At 33.8% G+C, this 15,813-nt stretch overlaps 1 protein-coding gene and 1 non-coding gene across 2 annotated transcripts; both read right to left on the reverse strand.

The window, feature by feature from the left end:
* Positions 1-980: 980 nt before the first annotated feature.
* TRNAH-GUG lies at positions 981-1,052 on the reverse strand. The gene has a single exon. It is a non-coding gene; the product is annotated as a tRNA-His (tRNA).
* Positions 1,053-2,643: 1,591 nt separating this feature from the next.
* Positions 2,644-14,400, reverse strand: LOC123218689 (starch synthase 3, chloroplastic/amyloplastic-like). The gene is made up of 16 exons (XM_044640236.1): positions 13,763-14,400; positions 13,322-13,385; positions 11,656-13,227; positions 10,943-11,157; positions 10,264-10,534; positions 9,377-9,552; positions 8,778-8,885; positions 8,223-8,332; positions 7,875-7,980; positions 7,374-7,544; positions 6,635-6,763; positions 4,967-5,149; positions 4,576-4,707; positions 4,357-4,468; positions 3,594-3,717; positions 2,644-3,141 (listed from the first exon to the last, which is right to left on the reverse strand). Exons 1-16 carry the CDS (start codon positions 13,886-13,888, stop codon positions 3,009-3,011), a joined length of 3,732 nt encoding a protein of 1,243 aa, XP_044496171.1. The 5' UTR covers positions 13,889-14,400; the 3' UTR covers positions 2,644-3,008.
* Positions 14,401-15,813: the final 1,413 nt, after the last annotated feature.

A 15,813-nucleotide genomic window follows, 5' to 3' on the forward strand; every position in this document is an offset into this window, starting at 1 on the left:
AGAGTCAACTTATTCACACGATATAATCTAATTTGATTAATTTAAGGAGCAAATTTGTCACATCATAACATATTTGATATTAATCAATATGTTTCTAATCAAAATAATATATTTTACATGTTTTTTATTTTAATAAAATTAAACATAATCAATTTGGATATATATATATATTTTCATTTATACATAACACGAATTGACTTGTTTTAACATAAAATAATATAATTTAAACATAAAACAACACAATATATACACGATATAACTTGAATATGACATGATGTAATACTTATATTTGAGTTTTATTATGAAGGTCAACTTGAATATATCTCGTTTTGTATACAGATTTAACTTAAATATGGCCTAAATTAGAATTCATATGACAACTACTCAATCTAAATCCAATCAAAATTAATATGTTTTTATACGAAAACGATAAATTTTATATGTTTTTCATTTCAACAAAATTATGTATATGCTCAATTTTAAATATTAATTGGGTGCATATAACATTATTTTTTTGACGTATACATAAGCTTAATTGAGTTGTTTTAATACAAAATAACACAATCTGAACACAAAACAATAGAACATGAATACAATATGACACGACACTTACATTCGGATTTTATTATAAAGGTTAATTTGAACAAATTATAATTTATATATAAGTTTGACCTAAATTATAATTCCTATGACAAATACTCAATTTGAATCCATTTTTTACATATCAATTTAAAAGGGTGTCAAAAATTGCCAACCGTATTCTCATGCAATTTATAGGTAGATGGGTTACATCATTATATATATATATATATAGAGAGAGAGAGGGAGAGAGAGAGAGAGAGAGAGAGACTTTGTGCTTATAAACTAAATATTTAATTTGTGGATAAAAAGGTAGATAATTGAATTATGCGAAAAAAATTTAAAAAAAAAACCATTCAAAGGGTCGAGAAAAATTTTAAAAAGGGCAAAAAAGAAAATTTTGTGGCTGCTGGGATTCGAGCCCAGGTCTCCACGGCCACAACGTGGAATTCTTACCACTAAACTACAGCCACTTTATTGATCGGATTCGCTTTCTTAAAATATAATAATTAAGATGACTAAATCGCCCCAACAATTTTGAGAAAGTATTAAAAATGCCTTTTATATATTTTGCAGTTGATATTTATAGGGAGTTTTATTTTTTAATGGGATTTTTGTAATTTTAGAGAAATATTTTAATACTTTTCAAAAAGTTTTGATATATGTACAAATTTTCTCATGTCGATAATGAATAAATAACATTATATACATTAAATGATGAATACTAATTCATATAAAAAGATTGATATATTTTTATGTGATTAAGTGATCTAATTATTTATTTTATTATTAATTTAAAATCGTATAATAATATGATATAATAAAATTAAATATATCATTTTATACACAAATAATAACGTATTATATTATGATTATATAATTTTTAATTAGAGATAAATCAACATTCAATCATATAGTGATATATTATTGTTTATGTATAAAATTATAATAATTGTTTATGTATAATATTACTTAATATGATAATACGTTAATTTATTTATATATATTAATATCCTACTTTTAATCATAAAGTCACGAAATTAATCCCACCTATGAAAGGTGGTAAAACGGCTCCAATGGACAATATACAACTAACTAAAATGCTTATAATGATCAACATCTACCATTGAAAAGATTTGCTTGACTATAAATATAACCTCAACCCTAGCCTATTGTTTGGGATAATATGATACAAATTAAATTCAATTTGAATATATTATTTGATTAAAATGATTAATTTTTTTTTTAAAATCGACTCATTTATATATCTAATAATATTATTTATTTTACTAATAATATTGATTGAATCCACCATATCCATCATCTTCCATATTTTCATTCTTCAACTTTCCAAGGATTTAGTCGGCTCTTTGGCCTCCACTGCCCAACCTTGTTCGGTCACACGACTATCATTTCCACACAAAGTGTTGGTCACTCAAATTTCAACGCATCACAAGATGATAAGACAATTTTCGTGGTTAATAGGCCAATAAAGATTTTCCCTCTTGCCTCTTTCTTGGAGTCTATTTTTGTATGTTTTACAACAACTTACTATTTGCCTAGGATTCCAGTATATTTTGGTACCTTCTTATTTCAAAACCCGTGTACAAATTTCAAATCAGGAAAGTATAAGAGATGTTAGGCATGCATCTATATTCCACCTAGCTTAGAGATGCTAAAAGACTGTCATAAGGGGACATGTGATGTGACAATCAGCCATGCTTAAGCAACAGACTGTCATAAGGGGACTCTGCAGAAAACAGCAAAATCAGCAAATAATATCTGCCCCAGGATGAGCAAAAGTTACCTTTCAACCAAATATAATTATGTGCCCCCTTATACACTGGTGGGGTTAAAATATCATCATGAAGTGATGACACCGAAGATACAACTAGCAGTGCTTTCATTGGTGCCATAAAATTTGAACATGATTATCAATGTCACCACCAGTAAGCATTAAGCCTGGAGAAGCATTTACTTGTGGCTGATTAGAACCAATTTATGTATTAATCTGGAAATATTGCATGATCAATTGAACTTCGATAACAAGCTGCCGAAAGAGTGATAGCAAAACAAAAATAAAGTTTCTGTAAAAAGGTAGCTGTCTGTAATATCAGGATCCGAATACTGGGTTAAAGTTTCTGGAACTCCAACATGACATCGTCAGGTTTTTTCACCTTTCATTTCCTTTATTCTTGATACACTTTATTTTTCTGAGACATTAGGTAGCAATGCTCAGAAATATATAATATCGTGAAACTGACTAATTGTTTTATGCTACACATTATTCGGGACACCTTGAAAGATTCTGGCTATGGTGAACTGTCTGCAATTAATTAAGCTTTTCAACGACAAAAAATCTAAACAAATGTCTCTGAATCTGTACAAGCTATGATGGGAAATATCTGCAGCACACTCTCCCTGCATAATCAATATTTACGAGCTGCATGGTAAAGCTCCACGTAGTCAAGAGCAGGCCGGTTCCAGGACCAGTCTTGCTCCATCACTTTCTTGCGTAATGAGTTAAACCAATCTCGACCATCATACCAAGCAGATATTGCCCTGAAGAATCAACTTCTATAAGAACTACATAAAGGAATATAGTACATCGACATAACTAATACATGTATGCCTGAGTCAGTGGGTGCGGACATGCACACCCATGTGCTTGTGAGAAAGAAAGACAATATGCTACAAATTATTTCATCATGTTATAGATCAGTTTTAACATCAAAAAGTTTGTCCATTGTTAAGATATTATTCACTTTGGACACATACTCTACCATAATTTTGTTTTAAAAATTCACAGGCTATTTAACCAATCTTTTGTTAGCAGTCCCAATCAAGGTGGGATATTCATATATATGTTTAAATGACTTTTAGGAGAGGACTCCAATGACTATATGAAAGAGGTCCATTTAGTAGCCCATATCTAGGGCCCTCTCAAAGCACGAAATGATTTCCTCATATCAAGGTATTGAAAACTTTGTTGGACAAAAAATAAATTTGCTCACCTGTTGAGAGCATAATCAACTCCGGCAGTATCAGCTCCATCAAAATTAAATCCATTTGGTTCAAGTCCTTGGGCTGCTGCTCTCTCTTTATCATGGTCAACATCAAACACAGAGTCATAAAGTCCTACAGAAAGAAGTAAATTGAAAATTGTGCAGTCAAATACAACATTTTCACTGATGAACTAACAGGGCTCAATAAACATGGTAGCAGTATGACGAACTTTAACAAGGCGTCAGTAATCAACTGGAAAACTAATGAATCATCCACCGAAAACCATATAATCATGTTTTTCATGAAGGAAAAAAGGCAATATAGAGGGCCATTCCTGAAATTCCAGTAATTACACTAAACGTCTCATTTTAGATTTTAGATCAAAAGCAGTTTGAGAAGTATCTTTTTTAATTTTTAAACTAAATCACAGATATGAGATAATTGTGCAGTCAAATACAACATTTTCACTGATGAACTAACAGGGCTCAATAAACATGGTAGCAGGATGACGAACTTTAACAAGGCGTCAGTAATCAACTGGAAAACTAATGAATCATCCACCGAAAACCATATAATCATGTTTTTCATGAAGGAAAAAAGGCAATATAGAGGGCCATTCCTGAAATTCCAGTAATTACACTAAACGTCTCATTTTAGATTTTAGATCAAAAGCAGTTTGAGAAGTATCTTTTTTAATTTTTAAACTAAATCACAGATATGAGATATAAACCTGATATGACATATTCATTGAAATGACTTTTAGGTACAAACCTCCAGTTTTTCGAACAACAGGTATTGAACCATATCTCATGGCAGTGAGTTGTGTCAGTCCACAGGGCTCAAAAATGGAAGGAACCAGCATGAAATCTGCCCCAGCATATATCTGTTATGAAGTCCGATTATAAAGTTTGGAATTATGATGAATATACAGTAGATCACAATGTAAAAGAAGGAAAAAGAACAAAGATTAAGAGTTCAATGAGAACATACCAAGTGTGAAAGAGGCTCATCATAGGTCAAACAAAGACGAGCACGGTCACCATGGCCAGAATGCAACTGATTGGCCAAATTCACAAAATCATTCTGGATATCAGGATCTGGAGCAGAACCAAGCAATACAACCTGGCATCACATGCTCTGTCAGTACAAGCCTGAAAATGCTAACAATTACATTTTTTCACACTGAGTTTATTCATGACAATCAGTCAGACAATCACTATGAGTTTTTTCACTATGGTTTCACTACTATATAGAACTATAAATTATACGTGATATGAGAACACAAATACAAATACTTTGGGAAAAAAAGTGGTGGGTAGAGAACATCTTATAGGAAAATAATAACAAAGATCTTAAGGAAATTCAAAAAAGAGAAAACAACCTGTCCATTACGCTCTATGGTGCGCCAAATTGCATGCTTGATGAGATGGATACCTTTTTGACGTGTTAAACGGGAAATAATTCCTACTAAAGGCAGTTCAGCCTTTTTCAAACCAACTCTTTGCTGCAAGGCTTCCTTGGCAGCTCTTTTTCCTTCATCAACATTTTCTGAAGTATATGACACCTAGAATGCTTCATTTATCAGCCACAACTTTACTCGCTGAAATAGTGACCCAAAGCTAAAAATAACTGATAAAGCAGAGCTACCTCTACAACCACACAGAACTATCAACATAGGCAATTAGTTAGAATGTTTAATCTATAATAGAAATTAAACTCATTGACATATAATGTGTCCTCAAGTTAGAAGTTAGTTCTCACTGCAAGCAGGTTAACCTCCTTATATTTGTTAGTCAGCTAAATCATTCAAAGTCTTCATTAAAGGACTTTATCTCCAATGCTATTATTCTCATTTAAGAAGATAATAATTGACAAGGTGCTTTTGAGAACATCAAGGTAATCAATATATTGTTTGAGAGTTAAGAGATTTATGAGTTCCTAACACAATACAAGGAATCAAATGATAAATACTAAACAACAACTTCAAACAGTTTGCTGCCGAGAGATGCTGTTAGGTCTCGGGTTTATATTCCACGCAAAAGGCAGGCCCAAATGAACAGAAAACAGGGAGACAAGAAAATGAGTACACCTGGCAATTTGAAACTAAAACAGGTAGCGAGTTTACAAGAATCAGTGCAGCTAATCACAGTGAAGCAACAGGACACTTCTGTGAGAGATCTGGTAGTTGGGAGCAACAAAAAGGAGAAAAGGCAGACTGAAGAGTCAAAATGGAATTCAGAAGAGAATAGCATCAGTTAGAAGGGAGAGTAAGGCCTCTCGAAGTGCCTAGGAGACTGCTGCAGTGTTATTTTGATGTACAGTTTATCTGCCTTTTGGAAAAGTACTATGATGTTGTGGTGATTGAACTTCTGTATTTAGCATTTCATTGATATAAACACATATACATATAACTTTTGGAATGTGATAAATGAATGAAGCCTTTTGTTGATGTGTGTTTGTTGTTAATTTATGAATCAGACCTGGGAATGTTTGAATGAGTTAAAGAGAATGGAAGAATAATGTATAGCATAGGATATTCAATATAAAAGTAAATCTCTATTGCAGGGAATTCGTTTACATTGATTTGGAAATACATTGTATATATTGGAATCACCATTATTCAGGGGAACTGCTGCCAGAATTCACTCAAAGTACCTAACAGATGCTAAGTTTAAAAAAGATTGCAAACAGGAATTTCCAAACGGTTTCAAGCTTTTGTTGGCCATTATTCTATTTCCACTTTGTCCAAAAGTATCTTTCACATTGATTTTCTATTGTAACTGCTACCATATTAGTTAACCTTTGTTTAGTACCTTATTTAATAAATTAATTTCCTCTTTTCACCTGTCAAGTGAATCAAGAAACTCGGCAATTAGATTACTTCACTATTATACACTCTAGATAGTTGAAATATATGGTTTCTACCAAGCATGGAAGACATAGTCCTTTGAAACAAGAATTTAAGACAACTTGAACCAGAGAACCATAACTAAAACATCAGCATTTCCCTAAATCCGCAACATAGCCAGCAAAAATAATGTTTACTTACAGGAATCAACTTATCGTTAAATGGGTCCCATATATCCTGGTCAATTCCATTTATTATGCCATGGAATTTGTAGAGATGAGGAGCAATCGCAGGATGTCCGGCAACCTCTTTTGAGTAAGTGGGAGATACCTGCAGATATAAATGTGAATAAGATGGAAACCACAGAAAGGATAACATGGAAGATGTTGCAGAACTGTGAACTTGTTCAGCACTTGCCATAGTCATTTTAAGAAATTGATACAACAGAAAAGCACAAAAAAATAATTCCACTAGATTTAGTGAGGAATAAAAAGGACATAGCTGTTATAAGCTAAGCATTGGATTACTCATCAAATTATGATCAATTGTGGTCCAGTAAATTATGTCACAAAGCTTTGCTGCTATAATGATATAAAACATTTCCCTTTCCGAATTTTATAATGTTTGGTTTCCACAAGCAAAAACAACTGGTTGTGTCTCTTCAATAAGAAATATTAAATGGCTAAGTGAGAGTTCAACCAACAATGTCAAGAACTGATAACACATTATCATTACTAAACCAGAAGGCTATCCTTAATAATTTGATAAAAATATGACCAATCTTTTCTAATTAATCATTCCCTAGGTGTAGAACTTCTATAAAACTAAATCATTATTTGCAGTACTTCTATCCTAGAAAGACACTGCTACATGAGCAGGTAAAACAATCTGCATTTAATATGATCAACATCAAATGATATAGGAAACTGTAAATACTCACTGTGGTAGCTTTGTGCGAGTATGCCATAGCTTTCCCAATTAATTGTGCCCCAAATTCGAGGTTATGAATTGTGAAGACAACTCGAGTTTTACTAAGACCATACTGCATATAGTAGTCCTTAAACAACCAGGAAACAGGAGCACTTGACCAATCATGGCAATGAAGAATATCCTGCCATTTGAAGAACCAGTCAAATATTTGAACATCTAAGGTCATGTGAGGCTCAGATATTCAGAAAGATAAGAAAACGCTATATCTCTGACTCGAAGAATTTCTAGGAATAATTTTTAGGTTCAAGACTTATTTATCATGGAAAAGAGAGAAAGGAGCAACCAACAATAACAACAACAATAGAACCTTTAGTGAAAGGTGGCCTTAATAATGACAGATATGATAATGAGATTTTTTTCACTTGGAAAATGCATGTCTAGGCACAAACAAAGATACTTAATTAGCAAGACGAAAGCATACAAGTTCATAACACTCACTACATTCACTTACAGGATGAAATCCGCTTTGAAGTAGAAATTCAAGTGCAGCATGACAAAAGAAACCAAATCTCTCCCCATCATTATTGCAGCCATATATGCAGCCTTTCCAAAATAATCTACAAGAAACAAGAACATTGAGAAAGCCTATCAAAATATATTCTGTTGTACGAAGAATTTGATTTTTTGGAAAAAGCACCAAAAACATTGGCAAAACATAAAGATATTTGGACAAACTTTCTGAGCTATAAGATCGAATAAAAATATTAAGAATTACAAACATAAGAGTATAAATATTGGAAAGAATTACACTAGGTATAGAGAACGAAAACATAATGGTGCATCTTGTGAGAAGGATTACCCATTTTGAGGCTCCAAAAAGTAGACTGAAAGACCTTCCACCTTTCCAGCCCAAACTTTTATCTCTGTCCCACCCCAGTGATAGCTTCTTTGAGACTCAAGGTCCTTCACCTGTTCAGAACACATTTATTCAACTAATTTATGCCAAACACTATAAATAACCAATAGTTGTCTGGTGATTGCAAAATATATGTAACTAAAATCATAATTTCACATCAATATTGGTTGGCAGGCCAGTGTTTAAACGAGTCAAGGAAGGTACAAATTAGGAAATGTGTGACAGTTACAAAATATTTCAACCCTGTTAGAAAATTACATCCGAATTAAACATGAATCTCTTTAAAGCACATCTTTCAACTAAATGTGGAGGGGAACAACTCATAATTCAGTTACTCCCTAGAAAGAGACTACGAACTAATAAAAACCCCAATACTACCAAGAGTATGCCCAACTTATCAAGAATATAGACCTACAACATTAAAATTATAACTGAAAATAGATCACCAGCAGAAAGATTTGAAATAAAATGTGGCCAAGCAACAACAATGAAGCTTACATTGTCATATTTCAGACAGTTATACTTTGGGAGAATGATGTCCACGTTGTGATTTAAATCTTGAACAGCACGGGATAGACTAGTGACAACATCACCAAGACCTCCAACCTACAAGGGATGTAAGAGAGCATAGGACAAGAAAAATACCAAAGGCTTAATAAGCAAGCATTTCATATGCAATATATCAACAAACTGATGAACTATTATTTCATATGTTTCTCTTTGATTTCACCATTTGTTAAAACAGCTCTCAAGTTTAACAATATCAAACTCCATTCCGGTTCCAAAACAATTTAACCAAGTTAAAATATTTTACTTCTTTTTAGCAGACAAGTACTTGGAAAGATTCCTCAACAGCACATCACATAATGGATTATAAAATTCTCAGCAAACAAAATAGATGCCCAGGTTTTAAATTTGAAAATAAAATCTTCGATTACAACAGACACCTACGATTTAAAATTGCACGAATATAAGCCACAAGCAAGTAAAAAAATGCAAAAAAAAAAAAAAAAAAAATCCATTGACAGTAGGTACATTCCAAACAGTGTCTAAAACTTGTTTTATACAATCACCAATTAACTTAGGCCAAAAGTTACCTTAGCAATGGGAGCCATTTCAACAGCAACATGCACAATGTGCATTGGTGGCTCCTTTGCAACACTTCCAGAGACAGGGATGTGGTAATCCATGCCATTTTTGTTGTCAAAAATTCCCCCCTCTTGCCTCTCAGAGAATACAAAATCCATCATGTATGCGTCCAATGGAACCTTGACTGCAAAGACAAAACAATATTGTTGAGTCCCAAAGAAATAATAAATGAATGCGTTAAAGTAATGTGTCTCTCTGCCAGAAGGAGGTAATCTGCTGCTGTAAAATGATATGGCAACTGCAATTAAGCTAGAATACAACCATAAAGCTCTTTTTAAGACAGTCTGATTTCTGAATGTTATTCAACCCAACCTAGGATGTAATGAGTTTATGAAATCCTATCTAGGACGCTTGATCTATGGCTTGGCATCCTTTTTTTTAACGCATGCGATGGTGGAAGGAATTACTGACACTCACTTAAATTTAAAGCTAAGGTAGGTTAAGTGAATAACCATACAAAATATGTACAGTGAGTTTTAAAGAGAGATGCATCTAGAACCCTCCAAAATGCTTATTTAATCTGAACTGCTATGAAGTGTAAGGACAATACTGCAGTCCAGAACTCAAAATTGTGAAAGAAAAAAAATGAAATCATTAGTAATCAAATGCCCACAGAGGGAGCCCAAGAAAGTGTCACCATTTTTTGCATTGTAAATTACTCCGGATTGACTATTCACACCAAATAGTTCCATGCATTAGATTACACAAGGTCAGAATAGCTCCATTTTATCAGCAAAATTACAAGTTTAGTTTACAAGAGGGATATACATACCATAAACAAAACCCATAATTCTCACATCATTTTTCAATTTGTATTTTGTGAAATATAACTCACCAGTAGTTTTGACATGAGAACTATTCTCCACAGGCAACATCTGCTGAGGTGGCAAAGGACCCATACGATGAGTCCAACGATTAAATGAACACCTGAACCAAACTTCAGATTTTCCATTGAGAACTGTGTTTGCTGGATTATAGAAAACCGTCACCATACCTCCCGCTTTAACATCTAGTGGATCTGTATATACTATATGTTTTTGAGATAATAGAAACCTTTTCAGAGTTCTTTCCTTTGTTTCAGCTTTCATACGAGCAGTTTTTTCAGCCTGACACATGAAAGAAAGAAATAAGAAATCAGCAACAAGAACCTGAAATAATTGTAAACCAAATCTACAGTTTAGTTGAACTTAAGCTAAAGTGACTCTAGATATACTTGTAGATAACGTAACCTCCTACAACCATCCTTACCATTGCAAAAACCTGCCACAACCCTCACACTTGTCAAAACAAGTCTAAGCACAGGAAAGGACTGTCATACCACGACTTGACTGGTGAGACCCTGTCCTACCTATTCTAGCTTAGTAACTAATCACACCCTAATATATCTGCAAAGTTATTGGATGTATTTTACGTGAAAAATTGAAGTAACAAAAAAAGTTGTTTTTTCATAGACATTAAATCTAAAAAAATATCATCTTAATCATGCTTTCCTAAGCAGAGTTTATCAAAATGACCTTTGCACGGATAGCCTCCTCTCTTTTTCTCCTCTCCTCTTGGAGTTTTCTGTATGTCTGGTGTTCCTCCTCAGCCCAATACAGTTCTTCAGAAACGGTTTTTGGAACAATGGCATGGAAATCTAGACGACCATTGTTATCATACGCATTGGCATTCTGTGGTGGTCCATCAGCGAAGACCCAGTCCAACACAAGGGCTCGACCAGGTACAGTAACTGCAGAAAATGTAGAGGCAAAATAAAATTCATGTTGTATATCAGGCAATGCAATTGATGGTCTTTATCACACAACACAATATGACATTAAGCTCTATTCACAAGGAAAAACAAATAAGAAAACAAAAAGGCATTTTTCTTGTTCAAGGATCCCCAGTCAACTCCAAAGGATTTGAGATTTCAAATCACTGAACTTATCTTTTCATGATTTAAATGGCTTCTTAAACCCATCAAAGGGTTAAAAGAAACCACAAATTGCAAAGTATTCATGTGAAATATAGACAAAGGTTTCCATATGAATCACAGTGCATAGTTCTCATATGTGTGAAAGAAATTTCAGGTATTGAAACCAAGATAGATATGCATCAAATCCTGGCCCAATTGCTGCCACTAGCATATTCACTCAATTGTTTTAAACACAATCCAGAAAACCATGTAAATATCTTCAGTTATAAAAAAATGCAACATCTTGCAGAAAAGAGACTATATTATATGTACCTTCAGCATACCACCAATCAGAGCCTGTTTTCTCTGAGCTGACAAGCCTACTGACAATGGACAATCCATCTTTCCAATTATTATACCCCCCATGCAGCCAGAGCTCTTCAGCATGAGAAAGAGGACCAGAGCTTTTATGATAATATAACCTCACTAAGTCCCCTCCTTTAAACTCACTGGGCTCTATGTACCACACATTGTCGACTGATCTTGCAGCCTTTTTCATGAACTGATGCAACATTTCTCTTTTCCTTTCAGTCTCCTTCTTTGCCTGCTCTTTATCAGCTTCATCTGCCGCCTTCTCTGCTTCTATCCGCCTCCGCTCTTCCTCTTGTCTTTCCCTTTCAGCTTTCTCCGCAGCAAGTTTCTCTTGTTCTCTACGTTTCTCCTCAAGCAAGAAATCTTCAAATGCAAAGACATCCATTCCCTGTTCTACAGTTATGCAGAAATCTTTCTGATCATTATTATCATATTTGTTTTGCCCATTGAAGAATACAAAGTCCATCTTATAGGATTCCTTAGGAACATGAAGCTGACATGACCACCAATCCCCTTGGAGTTGGGTTTTGTTCAACCTGGCTGTAAAAGACTTCCATCGCCAATCATTAAAGGCTCCCATTATTAGAACATCTGGCTCATCATTTAGAGTGGAGAGACCCCTATTGAGGAACACCTCTATATCTTCATCAGGTTTCACCACCTGAGGATAAACAAACATTTTTGTTCCTCTCAGGAAGTTTTCTTGAGCAAGTTTCTCAATTTCCTGTTTACGCAATTTCGCTTCCATCTCCAACTTTAATTTGGCTTCCATCTCCTTCTTTAATTTGGCTTCCATCTCCATCTTTAATTTGGTTTCCATCTCCATCCTTAGTTTGGCTTCCATCGCCATCTTTAATTCAGCTTCCCTCTCCATCTTTGATTTTAGAGAAGCATCATCAGACACCTTCATATCACTCTCTATATCTGCATCTTTTACAAAGTCACTGCTCTTATCAGGAGTCAAATGTTTTCCCTTGAAAACTGACTCTACTTTTGCTTGCATCTCCATCTTTGATTTTTGAGAAGCATCGTCAGATACTTTTGCATCACTATCAAAACTTTCATCTATTACAAAGGCAAGACTCTTATCAGAATTCAAATGCTTTCCCTCTATGGCTGAATCAACTTTCACATTCTCAATATCAGCTTCAAAAGTTGTTTCTTTCTTTTGCAATGTAGTTGCATCATCACCAACACTGCCATTTCCTGCCAACTGACTGTTATTAGAGACTCTCAAATTTTTACTCATTCCTGGTATTTCTTTGATTTTATTCACAGTTCCATCAACATTTCCTTCCTCAATTTGCCTATTTTTGGGGAGATCGATTACTGGCTCTTTCTCAATAGCAACTTTCCTTTCAGTTGTTTTCTTGGTGGAACTCGACACTGGCATGCTTGAACCTTTTTTATCATCATTATTCTTTTGATCCCTCTTCTGGGTGCTCATTCCCCCAGGTGCTTTTGGCATAAACCCCTCCGGAGCAGAAAGTTTAGGCCTCGGTGAGAATCTTCTACGTCTCTTACTAGAAAAACCTATTAAAAAGATAAACTAAATAATCCATTGCTAGATATGTATTAATCAACTTTGAATACAACTAGCTCAACTAGATAAACACAAGAAACCAACCAGAACTAGCAAAGATTTTATGAGAAACTCCTCCAGCTGAACAGTCAGTGCGCCATGATAAAAACTGAAAGCAAAAGAATCAACATTTGAGATCCAATATAATAATAGTCTATTCATTAAAATTAGTTACAATCCATGCCTCAAATGAAGAAAATGGAATAAAAAACGAACTTTATTTATTTCTTCATAATAAAGTCAAGCAATATCTTCTGTGTAACAAGTTCTAAGATATACACAGAAACTAATCAAAAGTACATCATAACGAAAGTAATTATCAAATTAAAATATACAAATGAATTGTATAATTACAATAACATACTGAGCACAATAAATCATGTCTAATGGAAATTAAATCAATGAAGACATAAAGTCCCACCTTCAAAATCTACAAAACATTGAATAGAAGCATTAGACAATGAATAAAGCAAAGCAACAACTTACTTGTAAAGATTGAACTGTATTGACAAAAGCTAAGGAACCCAAAACAGGCTTGAACTTAAAGAATCCTCTCTCGTGAAACACAGCTCTGCAACCCAACGGTCTCCGTAACTGTAAACCCACTTCCATGGTTACTACAATTACACACTGTGAAGTTTCGTGCTTCAAACTCGTCACAACAATCTAGTCTCTGATTTCATTCATTAAACAAAATCCCATCTCTCTCCACAACTGTGCATTCCTCAAACCAAAAAAAAAATCGAAACGTTTTTAAAAAAAACAAAACACAACACGCTGGAGGGTCACAGCTGATAACGACCATAAATGTTGAACATTTTAATATGCAAAACACCACACATATTCACATGTGTCACACAGATAGCAACTATTTCGATTTGTATTATGGAAGATCAACGGTGGAAGGGACTTTGGATCAGGTGATGCTTGCGGATGAGCAAGTGGGAGATTAATACTTGAGATATTTACGGTGTTTCAAGATTTTAAAAGTTTATTTTTTTCTCTAGTGCCCAGGCTTTTAAGAGGCTATCATTGAGTGATCGGCATGGATAGCTGAAGAATCAGAGAAGAAATTGGCTGATTAACGAGGAGGTGGCACATCATTGCTGTTTTGGTAGAATGTTTGAAGGGGCCTATTAACAACCAGACAAGTGTGCATGTAATTTGTGGCTGCTCGCATTGAAACCTGAGATGAACTATCTCAATACTTCACAAGTTTTTTTTTGTTGCCCATTGAACTTTTTCCCACCCACAGTTTGATGGCTCTAAACTCTATTGTTATATTTTTTAAAAATTCAAATATTTATTAATTATCTAATCTTTATTACATTTAAAAATTAAAGGTAACAATATTATTTTATTAATAATATTAAAATAAATATAATTTTAACTTTTTTTTTTTAATTTTAAAAATTAATATTTCATCCCCTAAAATTTTTTATTTTTCTTCCCTCCCTTCGTTGTCACCTGAATCCAACCAAACCCATCTTCTTTGTCAACAATCTCTCTCTCTATCGATGCTCTCACTCTGACTACAAAGCTAATGCTCTCTCCTTGAATCTGGTCAATTTGTGAGATGAAAGAGAAGACGAATCAATTGATTTGTCTTTTCCTTCATCTCATGAATCAATCGGAAAGCATGATAAATCAACGAATTCTTCTTACCATGCCATCTCTTGTATTTTCATCATGCTTCTCGACCACTATGTGAGATGAAAGATCTTCTCCTTTGTCTCATAAATCGATTGATTTAAAGAGAGAGAGAGTGTGTGTCGGCTATATGGTTAGAGAGTGAGAGTGTCGAGAGAGAGAGAGATTGACGATGGAGAAGGTGGGTTCAATCGGATTTTGATGCCAGAGAAGGGAAGGAAGAAAAAGGAAAAACCTTAGGGGGGGAAATGATTTTTCAAAACTTAGGTTTAGGTAAAAATTAATTTTCAAAATATAAGGGAAGAAAATAAGATAAAATTATATTTATTTTAATATTATTGATGAAATGACATTTTTTTTTTACAACTAACAACTAAATGTAATAGAGGTTGAATAATGGGTAAGTGTTTGAGTTTTCAAAAAGTGAAGGGTGGGAGTTGAGGGGTGCATCAAACTTTGGGTGGGAATAAGTCCTTTGACCTTTTTTTTTTTTTTAAAGAACCCTCTTTAAGTTAGATTATTTTTTGAGATTGAACTAATCACATCAAATATGTAAAATCTTAAATCTAATTATTGATCTCACAATCATTGTATTAAATAAATCTAGTGTTTAATTTTAATATGATGCCAATGAACTAGTTGATAAGTTACTTACTAATTACAATACTCTAAGTCACGGATCTGCTAACTTATAGGGATAATGTCACTCTCACAATAGGCCTAATACAAGCAAAGTAGAGCCCAACACATAGATGCACTCAAATTCGATTTGAATGGATAATAGAATGGTTTGAGTTCTTTTTAATTCGAGTTTAATTTGTTTATGAATCAAGTCTAAAACTTTGGTTCACACTCTGTTTAAGTTTGATCGATACAATCTCAAACTG

This window comes from Mangifera indica, chromosome 6 (assembly GCF_011075055.1).
Source record: "Mangifera indica cultivar Alphonso chromosome 6, CATAS_Mindica_2.1, whole genome shotgun sequence".
Classification (NCBI taxonomy): Eukaryota; Viridiplantae; Streptophyta; class Magnoliopsida; order Sapindales; family Anacardiaceae; genus Mangifera; species Mangifera indica.